At 36.0% G+C, this 17,424-nt stretch overlaps 2 protein-coding genes across 2 annotated transcripts; both read right to left on the minus strand.

The window, feature by feature from the left end:
* Positions 1-9,350: 9,350 nt before the first annotated feature.
* On the minus strand, positions 9,351-10,983 carry LOC111998655 (uncharacterized). Its single transcript, XM_024030750.2, has 3 exons — positions 9,960-10,983; positions 9,747-9,868; positions 9,351-9,637 (listed from the first exon to the last, which is right to left on the minus strand). The coding sequence occupies exons 1-3, from the start codon at positions 10,294-10,296 to the stop codon at positions 9,575-9,577; spliced, it is 522 nt and encodes a 173-aa protein (XP_023886518.2). The 5' UTR covers positions 10,297-10,983; the 3' UTR covers positions 9,351-9,574.
* A 109-nt stretch (positions 10,984-11,092) lies between these two features.
* LOC111998654 (2-Cys peroxiredoxin BAS1, chloroplastic) lies at positions 11,093-15,558 on the minus strand. The gene is made up of 7 exons (XM_024030748.2): positions 15,223-15,558; positions 14,383-14,457; positions 13,889-13,970; positions 13,711-13,790; positions 13,175-13,300; positions 11,509-11,622; positions 11,093-11,366 (listed from the first exon to the last, which is right to left on the minus strand). The coding sequence occupies exons 1-7, from the start codon at positions 15,433-15,435 to the stop codon at positions 11,250-11,252; spliced, it is 807 nt and encodes a 268-aa protein (XP_023886516.1). The 5' UTR covers positions 15,436-15,558; the 3' UTR covers positions 11,093-11,249.
* Positions 15,559-17,424: the final 1,866 nt, after the last annotated feature.

Below are 17,424 nucleotides of genomic sequence, written 5' to 3' on the forward strand. Positions count from 1 at the left end.
ATGATGTTACTGTGCATGGCGAGGGCCTTTTATATATTGCCTGCTGTGGCTGGTTTTTACTAGGGCTGTGCAAACCAGTACCGGAGCCGACAAGGCCAAACGGCGCCGACCTTCCTGCACTGCCACTGCAACTAATCGACGGAGCTGATGCCGGCAAACAGAACGCGAAGAGAGCTCTGACTCCGGTATGGTGTAGTAATTGGAGTAGCAAATCCGGAATCGAAGCCTTGTCGAACTAAACTGACCCCTGTTTCAGATGTTTGGAACTTTGGATATGGTGTTGTTTTACCGAGATTTTGTCTTTAAAAAAGCAACCAAAAAAAAAACCTACAAACCCATCAATGGTCTCCACCATGTTGCATGCTGCCGTTCTTCTTCTTCTTCTTCTCTTCTTTGTTTTGCACTGGTTCTTCTTCATTCTGCAGTGCACTAGTCTGGTCTTTTATTACTCTTGTAATTTCTAGTTTCTATTGTCTTCTAGAGAGATTAGTTCTCTTTTAAAGTTTTAGTCTTTTAACATTTCAACTTTTATGACCCCACACGTGTCTAGCTTTGGAAATGAGTCAAATGACAAAAGAAAAGTTTAAAAGAAAAATCCAAGTATTAGACTTAGATATTACTCTATTTTCCCACCACTATGTAGGTATAATGGTGTATAATATACATTAATATTTATTTATACTTAAAAAGAAAAAGATGAATCATTATTAATGCTACGTTTACAATATTTTAACAATAGAAGCTATAAACTAGTAAAAATAGAAGCTATAAACTATAAACTATAAACTTAGTAATATTTATCATTTTTTTGAGTTATTATTATTATTATTATCAATTTTTTAGCACTTGTTTGGACTTTGTAGTGTTACATTGTTACTTTAGTCCCATTGAATACTGAATAGGTTGAAAGGATTTTTTTTATTAAAAAAAAGAATTTTTAATGTTTCAAATCGACCAAACCGATTAAACTGAGCCGACCAAACCGCACCACTATAGGTCGAAAAACTGACCCCTAATCGGTATGAATCGGTTTTAATTATGAGAAAACCGATTTCTATCGGTTTGGTAACAATTTTGAGAAAAAACCGAGCCGACCGAATCGCGCACACCTCTAGTTTTTACCATTTTAGCCTTTAACTACTTTTGTTTGGATTAGGGTGTCCTTCCCGACCACCCACTGGTTTGTCAGCTGCCCAGCCACTACCACTTACCTGCACTGGCTGTGCCATTCCCTATTACTGGACAAAGAAAACTATTTTGTTTGCTTGTTCACCATTGCATTCTTATCCACCACAGTGTGGGTATTCTTTCTTGCTATCCCTTATGAGTGGTATGTCATCCCAGCAGGATATTTCCTCCAAAAAAGTTTGAGCGAGAACCCCAGAATAGGCTTCCCTTCTTCCCACCGCCAGAACATACCTTCTATTACCTCTCACCCATGACCCACCACTCAAATATTGGCTGGGTACAAGTTGGTGGTGCTTGGGCCTTGTGTTTGCTCCACTTTTGTGTATGTCCAAAGCTTGTTTGCTACTCATGCATTTGCCATGGACTGGAGGTTCGTTTGCACGTTCTACCATTCATTCTTGGCCCCTTGTGGCGTGAACTATTTTCTAATCCTCCATTCTTTATGGCTTACTTCCTCCAAGGGCTGGGCCTTTCTTAATTGTGGGCTTTTCTCCCTTTTAGCCCACTGTTTGCTCCTTCCGTGGGCTTGCTAGTATTCCTACCATGCCATTCTGTTATTTCTGCTGCGGCTCTATTTGATCTATACTCATTGGGCCTCTTTCGAGCCTACTGTATTCTCTTCTCTCAATTGGTTAAAATGACCCAGTATGGTCATTAGGTTTATACTCATGCTACTTTGGGCTTTCTTGACCCATTACATTGCTTGTGGGCTCCTTTGGCCAATTTCTTTCTCCTTGGGCATCCTCGGCCCACTTTTTAACTCTATATTCTCATAGGCTTTTACTAACTCTTTGGGGCTTCCTTGGCCCAATTATCACATCCTTCATCCTTGGGGTTCATAGGCCTTCCATAAACCCCTTACTTTCTTACTTTGGGCCTGCCGTGGCTTGTTCTTACTTTTCTACATCATATAATGCCCATGAGTTTGCTACTTCCTTCTCTGGGCTCCTTTAGGCCCATTTGCTTTACTCAAGACCCACTTGTTTATTTCATAGGCCCATGACCCATTATTCCTACCATTCGGGCTTAGTGGGGTTTTCTCTCAATCTTGCTAATTCCTTCATGCTCGTATTGTTGGGCTTTTTCCTGCTGTTGGGCTTTTCCAAAATGAGCATCGACAAAATGGAAAGTTGAAAAGTTAAGAAATGTTAATTGAGAGAGAGAGAGAGAGAGAGAGAGGGAGATGAATTATTGATGTTCACAAATTAGGTTTGAAGGACTAATTTTTATTTTTTATTTTTATTTTATAACGTGATGGAGTGATAATTGGGAAATATTAATTTGCAAAAAGAAGGAAAAGAAAAAGAAAAAGAAAAAAAGCATTCTTGGTTAGTAAGTTTACTTAATATCTATATTATACAGCTTGGTTTACATTGATAGTACAGTCCAACACAAAAAGTTACTTTTTAGATGTCATGTTTTACTTCACATATATCAATATATTTTTGTCATGATCATCCCCCCCCCCTACACATATTCTTCAAGTTTTTCCGATAAATTTTGTTGGTGATGTGCCATTGAAGATCTCAAGTGCCAACAACATTAGTTCCCATAAACCAACCAAAAAAATCTCAAAGCCATGGTGAAGAATATAGTAAAAGAATTGCAGTGAGTTTTGACTACTATAGTTTATGTGGTCGTTAACCAATGTTTAGAAAGTGGTGTCTCAGATAGAAATGTATATTCAGTTTTCCAATAAATTGTAGATGGATGAGTTTTTTTCCACTAATGGATACCTCTTATGTGCATTTGTGTGATGTATTCTTCATTATGGATAAAGTATTCTCTTTGTATATGTATAGCATAAATCAATTTTGTTGTATGTGCATATTAGTTGTGACATGAATGTAGATGCAAAACTTAGTACAAGATATGCTACTCTTTTTTTGGTTTTGAATTGTAACAAATTTAGATATTATTATGGGATGCCTTTGCTGGAAGACTTTGCAAAACGACATAATTTAATTCAATGGAAAGAAAAACAAATCAAAGGAGATGTAAAAAAAATAGATAAGGTAGCAATAGACAACCAAAAAAATGTCAGGGTGAAAGATTATCAAAGTTTGGACAAAGCCTGAAAATCCATGAAGACCAATTGGATGTGAGAAATGCCAAGAAGATGTATGCTTGGTGTTGATACCCATTTTTGCGACACATTTTTTTGCAAGCCTAATTCATGTATTATATTATATTTTATTCTTTTAAAGCATGGCCCAAGCCCATGCGACTTATTGTGGAAATTGAGGAAGTGTGGTTTGGAGGGTATGGGTCGGTTCCTTTCGAACCTTTTGCATGAGCCCAGCCCATGCGTGCTACCAAGTGGGCAAGGGACATTAGTAGCACCTCAGGCTCATGGAGGAGGTCTTGTATCCAAAATTTCCACCCCAAAACAATTTTTATGCTCTAGGTGACTGTGGCCCAAAGTTTCTGCCTAAACCCTTTTTTTTTTCCTTTAAACATAGTTGGCTCCTATTGGCCAACTCCATCTGCTAGCCCTCACTTAGGTGAGCCTCCCAATGGTCTGAAATTTCTGACCAAAGGCAACCAATTAAAGAAAACCCACTTTATTTCCAAAATCATGCTAAAAGCATACCAAACTCTTCCCTAAACAAAAGCAATCTAAGCCAAAACACCAAAATAGTATCATAGGGGATAAAAGCCTCTTCCACTACTTAAAAACCAGTCAAGAGCAACACTCCAAACTCTATAAAACTCTATCTTTAGCTCATAAATAAACTAACCACGTTCTACCTAGAGACCTGAAACTTCAGAGCAAAAACCCATTCAACCAGTCAATAATCTCACAATTCCAAAGCTTGGGGGTGGAAATATGGGTACAGGGGAACCTTCCCTCTCTTCCTCATGACCTCCCTCAATTTCCTCTTCTCGGTGACTGTGGATCGATGTTTCAAACCTATTGAAATTCGTTTTCTCCATAGAGCTGAAACTTGAGAGCCAAAACCCACTGAGTCAGGAAAAATTTTCACAATTCTGAACTTTAGGGGTGGAAATATGGGTATAGGGGAACCTTCCCTCTCTTCCTCACAACCTCTCTCAATTTCCTCTTCTCGGTGACTGTGGGTCGAAGTTTCAGACCTGTTATATTTTTATACTTTTTCTGCACTTTTGTTATTAACATCTTGATTCTCTTTTGTCAAAGCACCATTAGCCTTTGTTTTCTATACATTGTGAATTTTGGGCTTGATTCTCCACAAATAAACACTTCTAAAGAACCCAAGGGGAGATTTAGGCCGTTTTCGCATTTTTGACCCTTGTCGCAAAAACGTCCCCAACACTTGGCTATCTAAAGAAAGTGAATTTGGATAAAATATGAAGAAGACCTATGAATTGAATTGAGTTCCCTATCACAAGTCATCTCTATCCCTCTTATAGTTTTGATTTAATTTTTTTTTTTTTTAGTTAATATTTAGTCATTTTGAAAGTGAGAATTTTAATTTATATCAAAACACAATCTTGGCTATGTTTTTGAATATGTCTATTGGTTATTTGAGTAATATCAAGTGTATTTTTGTGATGAGTTTTGATTATCATGATAAAATCCTTTAAGAGAATGAAAATTTTGAAATATATATTTGAAACTTAAAAAGTTTAGTTTTTAAAGAAGAAAAAAATAGGAAAACATGACGCACTATAATATAATTTAAAAGGATATGAACCACCCACAAAATGGATAAACAAAAATAATAGAATTATATATTTGTAGAGAGAGAAATGGAAAATAGTTTTAGAAATTTTTTAATTTTTAGGGAGAGCAAACTATCTTCAACAAATTTTGGAGAACAAATAATACATTATATCACAACTACTAAATAATTATATATTCTCACACATTGCGCGGGTCTACAACTAGTTTAAATTAAAATATTAACACATGTCAACATGTGATTATCTCTTAAGTATTCTTTGTAATTTTTATTTGGTGACACTTGGAAACTTCCCGTTAGTCACTGAATAAATACAATGGAACCTACTATGGAATTTTCACTCTCTACAGATACATTCTTAGAAAATGCGTAACATAGCTTTGATAGTACAATGAAGTATTTGAAAAATAACGAAGGTAGAGGGAAAGAAAGAGAACCCAGTGAATTCAAATGGTTTAACCTTAGTTACAAGCCTACATTCATAACATAAATCCCCTTATAAGCTTCATCGGCACTATTAAGTTCTATGTTACAATGAACTAATTGAAGGGTATTTATAATAGGATAAATCCTATACAAACTAGGATTACAACACTTGAAATACAAGTAGGCTTAAAATTACCTGTATTCCAAATAAGATTAAAAGTACTTTACTTGCCCTCTAGGTAGGATTAGATACAATGAAGTATAAACATAGACAACAGACGTGGGACTCAATATCTTTTAAGTTTTAACATCTTCAATTCTTAACCCTCACCCCACCTGACTCCTCCATGTAGTAGAGTGATTAAAGACTAACTTGAGTAAGATCCAGATTGGTAAATACGTTATCATCATAAAATTGAGTAGAAGTCTCTTCACTGTATTGTTTCTTATCATTCTTTTCTATACTCTTTATCCTTTGTCAATAGAATCTTATTACTAATACAAAAAAATCCCATCATCCTTTTGTTGAATACTGCGCATATGAAATTATGACACCGTAGCTTATTTTAGAAAAGAATTTGATAAAATAGTGTTTCATTGTCATGAACATGAGTTCTCTGATCTTGAAGCAAGAGGAACAAGAGGTTACTGAACATAATCAAGTTTTCTTAATTGTCAGCGATCGTGAATAAATGGTTAAGAATAATGGCATTTTCTGTGCAGAAAACTTTGTTCATCTGTAGCAGAGTATCAAAATAAGAACTTGGCTAAATTCTTAGGAAATACACTTTCTTTTGTTTCCGCGTTTCCAGGTTTATGGATCGGATTTTGGCAGCTTATGGTTTCCTTTTATTTAAAATGTCATAATTCTCAGCATACCTGCCTAAGAATTATTTACAACTCACAATATTAACAATCCATCTTCTGCATAATTGTCAGCGATCGTGAATAAATGGTTAAGAATAATGGCATTTTCTGTGCAGAAAACTTTGTTCATCTGTAGCAGAGTATCAAAATAAGAACTTGGCTAAATTCTTAGGAAATACACTTTCTTTTGTTTCCGCGTTTCCAGGTTTATGGATCGGATTTTGGCAGCTTATGGTTTCCTTTTATTTAAAATGTCATAATTCTCAGCCTACCTGCCTAAGAATTATTTACAACTCACAGTATTAACAATCCATCTTCTGCATGACATGGAGAATCAGCAGGAGTACTAAATCGTTGAACAGCAAGGATTTGAATTCAGACTAATTATTATTTGTTGCAAAGCATAAACCAACAACTCCAAGGTGGTCTATGGATGTAATTTTTACTGAGTGCAAAAACGTTGTGAAAGCTAGTCCAGCTTTATTAAAGATGTTGACAAGGGAATGAGAAGGTGGCAATGAGTACGTCCATAGAAATCAAAATCCAAGCGTAATGAGATATGGGAAATACCGAAAAAGGCCAACAGCAATGAATAGATGATAATGTGGAGTTTGAAAAGGATGAGCAGCCAAGCAGGGCCTTACAATATCCTTTCATGAAGGTCAAAATGCAAAGTGTAATAAGAAAATGGAAAATAAAGTTCTTATTATTGTAGAATCTGTAATTGGATATTTAATGCACGATATTGGAGCCTCAAAGAAATGTGAGAAAGCCCATGTGATGAATATATGGAATCCTTTGATCGTCTAGTAGAGATCATATTCACTTACAAGTTACAACCCCCCTCCCCCCTTCTGCCCGAAAAAATATGTTCCTTGCATTAGCTCACTGCTAGTCTAAAGGGATTTCCTTGGTTCCAGAAGTTGGGTATATGCTGCTTTGCCAGTGACACACAAGTAATATTGGTGTTTATACCCAAGGATAGATGCCTGCAAGATTTAACAAGGCTCCTCGGCAAGATTTAAGCTTTGCTTCAGCGAACCTTACTGAACTGGAAGCAGGGTTCAGTTCAATGGCTTGGTGAACACTTTAGTAAGTCACTACCAGGAATGCCTTGGAGAAATGTGAACTGGAAGGACTGAGTGAAGGCTCATCATGTAAGGCCTTCCCATGGCACCATCGTATGAGAAGATCAGAACATTCCTCAAGTGATCCTCCATTTCTCAATGACATCAGAATAAGGAAACCTGTCATAAAGCCCCATGAATCATGCTTGAATGCACAAAAGGACACTCAATTTCCTCTAAAAATACTCCTGCACCATACTCAGAACCCAAAGACCGTTTGGCAAGGCCTGTGCAAGCCATAAATTTCCTTGTCCTGAACTCCCTTTCTTTGAGACGCTCTAGAAATTCCCAAACTGCCATATCTGGTAGTCATACAAGAGGATTCACTTTCCCCTCCTGGCCTCCTCCTATTATTCCATTCCTTAAGTCCATTTTACAGTTGATTCACCTTCATCTTATTTTCTGAACTCTCTCATAAACAACTTGTTATTTGTTTCAGCAGTTGCACTTTGACATTCTTTCCTCCTCTAGCATCCATAGAAAAATAAAAGCTGCAAAGATTATTCACTTTGGGAGAATCGGGCAATGTCATTCAGATACAAGGCTCTTGGCTCAACTATTTCTCAAATTTTTGACCTTCAGCTAGCTATTTACAAGGCACTATAAGCAACAGCCTTATAGTACATTAGAGAATGAAGTTGCTGCTGCAATGAAGAAACTTCCTTTACAGGTTCACAGCTAAACTTAGTTAAACTTTGTAACGTTCTCCTCTGCTAACCCTAAAGCGTTTCCATCAGATGGAAAACAGGCAACTAATACAATTGAAGTTATAGGTTGCCACACCCTATCTACATCTATTAAATTGTGTAGAAATTCCACAGATCTCTCTCTCTCTCTCACACACACACACACACAAACAGACATTCTAGACAAATTTCTGAAGGAGTGGGGAACAAAAGTTTTTGTAAAATTAATGAATCTCTAAACAAGTTTACCATATACAAGAGGTGGAGAATATATATAATAACTCGTTTATTTCTCATTTATTCTTCATGCAACCATCTTTGGGTACGCATTCCTTCTTCACATGCTGTCAAATTACATCTATCTATCGAAACTCCTGCATTACACCAATACATTTGCAATGCCTTTTAAGCTTAAAAATTATGTGTGATTTTCAATTTTCCTTTTTGTGAATTTAATCGTTTAAACATCCTTGAAGGACGTATGTTCCACAGGTTTGGCTACAAAGCAATTTATGATGCAACAAGTTCTTATGGCGCTACAGTTTCTAGTATACCGAGGAACAGTAATTGGTTTTGGAATCATGCTAGGTCAGATGATCTTGTTGCCATTCAAAGTAAACTGTGTCCGATTGAACTGCAGGATGAGGATAAGCCAATCTGGTTCCCCACAAAATCTGGTATGTAGACTTGTGCAAATGCATAGAATTGTAATAGATCTAAACACCTGAGGTGAAATGGTGGAGGATGCTTTGGTTTCCCAAAGAAATTCCTAGACACTCTATTATTGGTTGGTTGGTGAAATAGGCTTACCACTAAAATTTAGTTGATGCAGTGTGGTATTAAGAATAAGATAGAGACCCAATATGCAATCTGTAAGCTGAGAGTTGGATGTAGAGAGCATTTGTTTTTTGAATTCCCATTCTCAAGAAGTACCTGGAGATCTATCATAAATTGGTACCTCATCAAGCATACCAAATTCTGCTGGGGTGACATATTAGAATGGGGAGAAAATCATCTCAAAGGGAAAAGCTTGAAATCTATTGTATGCATACTTGTGGTGTGGGCTGCCATTTATCATATATGGTAGCATAGAAATGAAATAATAATTATCGTGGGAAAATTAGGGCATTGTGAAATAGATTAGATGAGAGATAAAGGGTAGAATTGAATTTCAAGAAGGAGATTTATGAAACTCTGTTCAAAACAGAGTGCGTTGTAGTTTGTGGGGAATTTCTTACTCAGCCATTAGAGCCAGAGTTTGATAGTGTTCCTTGTGATGTATGGCTTATCTGATAAAGTGTATCTTCTGTGTTGTATCATGTAGCTTGCTACAGCTAGTTGACTGAGTTTCATCAGTAATTCTTTTTGTTGAAACAAAAGCCTCATCCATCTTTAAAAAAAGTCATTTAACCATAATTCTAACATTTCTCAATCTGTCAATAAAACAAGTCATCCATTGATGCACGATCATTATTCTTTGTTTTAATAAAAATATCTACATGTTATTGCTCTTCCATTTTGCATTCTCACCCATGGAAATGCCAGAACAATTTTCTAAAAGGACAATGTGGAAAAAAAAAAAAAAAAAAAAAAAAAAAGTAGCCCCTAGTATACCTCAAAAGTTTTGAGGACTATCATCCAACTGTTTCTCATCTTCTATATCCACCTCCAAGATTTCCTGAGAGAAAAAACAAGCGCATGCTATTAACAAAAGAGCAAATAATTTAATTCAGCTAACATTTCTCAGTTATAAAATAAACTAAACAATAAAAAGTGAAATGACTCACAGGGATCCTCTGCTTCAGATAATTACCGACTCTAGCAACTACGGTACTACGTTTGTGCCAAAACCGACCTTTGAGACTAATCTTCACAAATGGTCCATCTAACTCCGCAAGTTCAACTTGTCCTAAACACAAAATTTCAACACTTTATTCAAATCTTAGAATTAATGAAAAAAGAGTAGTGTGTGTAAGCGTAAACATACGGTGTATTCTAACCTGTCATGCCAACAGAAGTGTCGAAAATCTGAGCCAACTCGATACGAGCATCGACTAAAACCTTTCTAATGTTGTCTTCTGTCAGATCGAGTGGTGGTGGTAATGAACCTGAAAGAGATGTTGCTGAAACCCGTAATCTCATAGGGCTTGTTGAAGATGATGTTAGACTTTGAGGTGGTACTGATACCATTAGCATATTCTTACTACTAAGCCATGGCCTCTGTAGAACAATTGGGGTTCGGATATTTGAGATGGGAAAAGCATTACAGGTTGGCATGGATAATATTGTTGTGTGGTTATGGTAGCTACTGTGGAGAACAACCGCCTCCAGCGACATCCCTTTTCTCTCTTCTTCTATCTTCTATTCGTCTTCTCTATTTTTGTACCTGGTAAAGGGAACCACAGTACTCCAAAATGAAGAGATATCGATTATACACATAGAACAGAAGTGGATAGACTAGTGGGACCCTTTATAGGTGGCATATGTAGCATCACTAATCTGAAATATTATTCCGACAAGCCATTGTTTTTGCACGCCGAATGATTCCAGTATGAACTATGAAGTAGGAGTTTTGTTTTTTGGATGACATTTTTTTGAGGTATAATTTTCTCCTATAAAGAGAAATGCTGATAAATAAGAAATCTGATATTGAATCGATCTCATTACACACAAAGGGAAAGAAAAAAGTTAGTATTTTCATAGAACAGACATTACAAGTTCAAACCTTATCATATGTATTCAAAACCAAAAAATGAGTTGAGAAGGAAGAGAAAGAGAAGTATCCCGGTCACCCTTCCCATCTCCTCTTACAAGATGCAACATGACACCATCCCACAGGAGGATAATTTCAAAATTCACACTCACATAATCACATAATTCGATCAACTAGACAGGATCGGGTTTATATTAACGAAGATTCATCCAAATTGCTAGACCCACTAGTACACACCCAAATCAAGTTTCTTCTCTTAGCTATAATCCTGAGACATGCCTAAACCTGGCACCCAAGTTTCAATGCTTGGAGGACTAACATAATTGGATTATGATTGAAACTCTAATAATAATGGATGTAATTCAATCATTATACACAGCTACAACAATAAATTCCAAAAAAAAAAAAAAAAAAACAGGATTTGTCCCGTCAATAACGCATTTATTCCCACAAACTGCAGCTCAAAATTCATGAAAACTGAAAATACATTACATGAAAAACAAAACTCGATTACACTTCACTAATTTAAATAAACATGCAACTGGGGTCATGATGGTAGAGACCCGATCGTCCCACCCTATATTGCTGAGAAGTACTCTTTGCTGAGCTTGGGGTCTGGCTTCATGGATTTCTCCCCTGGCTTCCATCCAGCAGGGCAAACTTCATCTGGGTTGTCCTGCACATACTGCAAAGCCTGCAGGACATAAAGTGACAATGATCAATTTAGAAGGTGATAAAGAACAACAAGAAAGTAATGCTATTCTAAACAATAAAATAAATCAACGGAAAAGTCTTAAAATTATATAATCAGTCATTGACTTGTCCTTATTGAATACCTGGAGTGTTCTCTTCGTCTCATCAACACTCCGCCCAATGGCCAGATTGTTAATGGTGGAGTGTTGTATAACTCCTTCCTTGTCAATAATGAAAAGTCCCCTCAATGCAATGCCCTAAAAAGGATTGAAAGGAAACTTGTAAGACAGAAAATATATGCAAAATATAATGCAAACCAAGTTGTAGCTAATGGAGAAAACTGTAATTTAAATAAGAAAGCATCTACCCACATTCTACAAGCACTACATTGTAAACTTTTGGAAGCAAAACATAGACTTTTATCAGAATTTTTTAATATTTCCAAACACAATAATTATCAAATCAAAATCTAAACACTCTCATCAGTGTTTGCCAATTTCCATGGCTAAAACTCTTAAATAATGGCACATGTTGATTCAATTATACAAAGGAAACCTTCAAGGTTCTCAGAAATACATAGGTTAGAAAAACCACTCTGCTTTTTGTCACAATAAATTAAAACTTCACAACCACCCCCCCCCCCCAAAAAACAAAACTTGTCAGCAACCATGGAAACACAAAGAATTCTTTTGATATCCTTCTTTTTTCTCCCTGAATCTTGTTAATCAAAAAAATAAACATAAAAATTAAAGCAGAGGGAGAGAGTTTGTTAAATCGTGCAGAAAATTGGATGATATATGACACTAAATTGAGAAGATAAAGAAAACCAACTCTTGTGAAGAAAATAAAATAGATAGACAACTGATGAAACACAAAGGATATAAGAGTCAGAGAAGCAGTGACTGCTGTAGAATAAGAAGCAGAAAACACTAAAATTATGGACCCACTTTCTAGACCTGAGTCCTTATCATCCAACCATAGACTTTCTCAATTGAAGAACAAAAGTTGCTGGCCAAATTACAAAACCAAAGAAACAAAAGCATATGCAGAATTAAGCACAACAGGTTTTGAAGCAAAGACATATAATACAGCTATTCTGAGATAGGCATGTATCCATATGTGGAGATCATTTTCAAAAAAGAAAACCAAAAACATTATAATAGAAAGCAACATACTAATAGCCATTTCAAGAACAAATTCATAATTTTTGCCTAGTGTGCCACCTTTCTGATAAAAATTTTAGAAGTCATCATATTTTATCAAGGTTAGATATATATATATATATATTTTTTTTTTTTTACAGCAATGAGTTGGCAAAGATTATCCAGAGTCCACACGCCTCTCTATGAATCAGATCATAACACTTCATAATGTTACAGAACAGTTTTTGAAACAACATGAATAACCTGCTTTGGCTTCATTTCACAACATGTGGCAGCATATCATCATATCATAATGGTATTATTCAACACAATACAGATAAAAATGGCATGGTCAAAACTCATTGGTATCATTTTATTTTTTATAGGTAAGAAAAATTTTATTGATAAAAAGGACTACTTTATGTAGAAGGATGAGCAGCCAGCAAAGATGAAAAAAAATTATGTACAAGAAAAGAGAGAATATATAAACATCTGAATGGAATCACAGGTATCCTGTGTCCACTACAGAACTTAGCATACCATATTCTTATTAACTCCATTATGGTTTGGTTCTATTAATAAAATATATATATATATATATATTAAGAAAATCCCCTCCAATATGCTTTTTTAGGATGAGGCTCTAGCCAAAACAGGTTATTCATACCTGATCTGGGATTAGCACACCATAGGATTTTGAGATTGATTTGGTGACATCAGAAATCAGGGGGTACTTCAGATCACCAAGCCCACCAGATTTTCTGTCTGTTTGTACCCATGCAAGGTGCGAGAACTACACCAAAGATAACATAAGACCATCAAGATAACCAATAATTTCCAAATTAAGGCAAAGCAGTAAGCTAATAAAAAAACTTATAGTAAGAAAATATAAGAAAACATAAATGGCCACACTTCATCCAGACAAAAAGCCTATAAAACGGCAGCCATCAGTTGACTCAAAATTTTTCATTGATAAGAAAATAAGAATTCAGTTTCACTATCTAAACCCCATATTGCAATACACAAACTAAGCCTGCTGATCTAGCAGACAACACCATATAATAATTTTTGTTGAACTGAAATATAAACAATATACACCAACTTATCAAATTCAAATACACTCTTTAAGCAGGGGAAAAAAAAAAGAGTTTTGCTAGCCACTAGCTTTAAGAGTGTTCAAGATAAATGGAGGAAACAACTTACCACACTGTCTACTGAAACACCCAATATTTCTGTATTTAGCTGCTCAAATTCTGCATGGCGATCGCTGAAAGCAGTGATCTCTGCAAACAAAGGAGAAGTGAGGCGAGAATAAAGGAAAGCTATAGCATCAACTAATATCTAAACTTCAATTTTTAGATTTAGTTAGTGTCAAACAAACCTGTGGGACAAACAAATGTGAAGTCCAATGGGTAGAAAAAGAGAATCACATATTTCTTCCCAATGTATTCAGAGAGTTTAACCTGAAATTAAGATGCTTTAATTGAATGGAGATGTGAATTATAATTATCCATGCCAGCAAAAAAACATCAATCAGATAACGTTTTAACAGAGCATGAAAAGTGAATTTGGGACCATGAAGCTATCGCTCAATTAAGCAATCTACCTATTTCTCTCCCACAAAACATGCTATACATTTTCTTCGGATAATTATCTATGAAGAGTGATGCTACAGCTACTATAACTTTTACTATGAAATTGATTTATAATGTTGTTTATGTGACACCAAATGACATTCATTGCCACCTGAATTTGCAAGCCTTTTTGTAGACAAATTGGCTAAAAATCCACTTAATCAATTAAATACAAATTGGAAATCACAAGAATCAACCATTAATATTACCAGGATTCTCAGCATTATTTTTTATAAACTACCTTGATGAACTCCTGATCAAAAACAGCCTCCGCCTCAAAATCTGGTGCGATATTTCCAACCAGTGGAAGTTCGTTCTGCAAAAAAGAACAACGAAAGCAAAACATACCTCAGAAATTAAAACAGAACAAAAGGAAATATTTATCTTCAATAGCATTTCATCACTGCCGTTAATAGATGGCATAAGCACTCAAATTCCCATTTGGCATTGCTGTAGAAAGTAGAACTTTAACCAAGAAAGCTCTTTAAGCCAGCTTTTTGCTTTTTAGCTTTTATGTCCAGTTTTTTAAAACCTCAATTTTTCTTACTTTTTTCACATTTTTAAAGTAAAAGTATACTTACTTTTAGCAAAAAGATAAATAAATTGTTCCCAATCGGACATTCTAATATGTTTGGCAATATACAGTGAAAAGTGATTTAAAGGTTTTTTTCTAAAGCATGAAAAGTGAACTGTAGAGATTTTTCCTAAAAGCTCTAAATTTCAGCTTTCCCTGAAGTTGTTTTCAGCTTTTAAAGACCCCATAAAAAGATCTTTAGGAAAATTGCCAAAAGTTTCCAGATTTTGGCTAATTGAGCTTTAAGGCTGGTAAACAATGTCATTGACTGAATAAAACCCTTGTAATAATATCAAATCTTTGAAATTTCCCCGTAGTGGAGCAGAAAATCAATAGCTTATTCAAATTCAATATTCTCCACAATGCAATTGTCATTCAATGAAGCAAATTCTTGGCATGTAAACATTGCACATTACGAACCCAAAAAATTGACAGAATCTAGAACAAAACGCAGCGCATAGTTAACAAACAGAATGTACAAGAAATTGGATTTAAAAATTGACATACAGACACAGAGGCCTTGACAACGAAGCTGGCGGTGCGTCGCGAGTGAGAGCGAGAAGTGAGGGCAATGGAGCGAGAGGGTTGGGATTTAAGTGGTTTGCGGAGGCCATTAAAGGATTTGGGAATGGTTAGGGTTTGAGAGATAGGGTTGGTAGTAGAGAGAGCCTTTGGTGTTGAGGATAAGAGAGTGGCGGAGGTGGCTGAACAAGAAGCCATTTTTTTTTTTGTGTTTCTCTACCAAAGCAAAAGCTTCACTCACTCGCTCACTCTATCTCTCAGTCTCTGTGGGTTTGGGTTTGGGAAGCCTTGTGTAAATGGTAGGTGAGACTTGAGCGTTGAGAAGATAAAGAAAGAAAGACGGGTGGAGTTGGTGGCACTTTACTCGATAAACCGGTTCCATACATTTTGGGAAACAGGTATTCTAGGTAATTTTTAGCGACACCCAATTATATAATTTTGTACACAAACTCACTTATGTGACGAATTATAGTTAGTGAAAAAGTGATGATGAGTCTATGTAAAAACATTTTTTTCTCAATTATAATTCGCTATATGGGCAAGTTGTGGTCAAAATTGTATAATTGGGTATGGTACTAGAATTTTTCATTTTTAGCTGACGTATAATTTGCACCTAATTTTGTGTTGTACAATGTTTCTCTCTAAACTGTTTTGAAGACAAATCATTCAAACTTTTTTTTTTTTTGAAATTGTATCTGTAGAGCTCGTGGGCCTGATAGCCTCAGCCCATCGTGTAGTAGGCCTAAGGCCCACGCTGAGGAAGACTGACCATCCAAGGCTAAGTTGGGGAAAACCTCTTTTTTGGATCCACGCCGAGGACCTCTTCGTCCTCGGCATGCTAAGGATAATTTTGGGAAAGGCCAGGCTCAGAGCAAACTGTCACCCTCACACTTAATGCATTCACCTAATTCCTCTGGCCGCATTAATGGAGATATAACCCCTTAGCAGGGCAACGTTGATCAGAGTGAACCACTTGAGTACTGATAAGGCCTCTGATGGGACGGACGGCCAGAAGAAAGACGAATGAATGATCAACAGATGGAAGATCGAGATAGGACGATGAAGACTATATAAGAAAAGCAAGTAAAGTAAGATGAAGGGGGAAAAAAAGGAGGGAGAAGAAAAAGGGCTCCTCGGCCATGAGCCGAGGAGCATCCCCCCAGTTGTAAATAAGTTCTAAGTATTTTTTAATAAAAGAAGAGAGTTCATGCTTGGTGAACGAAGGCCAGCGTCTAAACCTTCAATCCACCCTCTACAAATTTATTGTTTGGGCTTGTTGGGCTGAAACTCCATTCATATTCTGGGTCAACTCCAAATTGAGTCCCTACAATTGGCGCCGTCTGTGGGAAGGATTAGTGCGCTGGCCGGCGCACCAGGCGATTGTTCTAAGTGGTTGTTTTACAGTTGGTTGGCGAAGTAAAAAAAAAGAAGAGAAAAAAGAAAATTGAAGAGTTGACAGCGAAAAGAGAAATCTTGATATTATTTCATAAATAGAAAAAGTACAAATTACAATCAGAGGCTCAGGCAGGCGTGCTTTACAAACAAATTTACAAGCTAATCCTACCAGCTAGTTCTACAATCAGATTCACTCTATCTCTCAGTCTCTGTGGGTTTGGGTTTGGGAAGTCTTGTCTAAATGGTAGGTGAGACTTGAGCGTTGAGAAGATAAAGAAAGAAAGACGGGTGGAGTTGGTGGCACTTTACTCGATAAACCGGTTCCATACATTTGCGACACCTAATTATATAATTTTGTTCACAGCTCATCTATGTGACAAGTTGTAGTTAGTGAAAATATGATAATGTGTTTATATAAAGACACTCTTTCACTAATTACAATTCGTCACATGAGCAAGTTGTGGTCAAAATTGTATAATTGGATATGGTACTAGAATTTTTTATTTTTAGCTGACATATGATCTGCACCTAATTTTGTGTTGTACAGGGTTTCTCTCTAAACTGTTTTGAAGATAAATCATTCAACCTTTTTTTTTGTTGAAATTGTATCCAATAAATTAGTTGCACTTTACACATTAGGATGAGGACACGTGTCCAGTTTTGGATACATGTTCATATCTCAATGTATATGCATTAAACATAAGTCTTTTTTTTTTTTTTTTTTAATGTACATGAATTTTGAAAATCTAAATGTCGAATGACATGTTCTTTATATTTTAAACATCCATGTCA

The sequence above is a fragment of the Quercus suber genome, unplaced genomic scaffold (genome assembly GCF_002906115.3).
Source record: "Quercus suber isolate HL8 unplaced genomic scaffold, Cork oak 2.0 scaffold_360, whole genome shotgun sequence".
Lineage (NCBI taxonomy): Eukaryota > Viridiplantae > Streptophyta > Magnoliopsida > Fagales > Fagaceae > Quercus > Quercus suber.

Coding starts and splice junctions, on each gene's coding strand:
- LOC111998654 (XM_024030748.2), bottom strand. CDS start 15,435: ATGGCTTCTTGTTCAGCCACCTCCGCCACTCTCTTATCCTCAACACCA. Junction 11,623..13,174: donor GTGTGCTAATCCCAGATCAG/GTATGAATAACC, acceptor AATCCTTTTTAG/GGCATTGCATTGAGGGGACT. Junction 11,367..11,508: donor AGACGAAGAGAACACTCCAG/GTATTCAATAAG, acceptor TATGTCCTGCAG/GCTTTGCAGTATGTGCAGGA.
- LOC111998655 (XM_024030750.2), bottom strand. CDS start 10,296: ATGTCGCTGGAGGCGGTTGTTCTCCACAGTAGCTACCATAACCACACA. Junction 9,869..9,959: donor CACTTCTGTTGGCATGACAG/GTTAGAATACAC, acceptor TTTTGTGTTTAG/GACAAGTTGAACTTGCGGAG. Junction 9,638..9,746: donor ATCTGAAGCAGAGGATCCCT/GTGAGTCATTTC, acceptor TTTTTCTCTCAG/GAAATCTTGGAGGTGGATAT.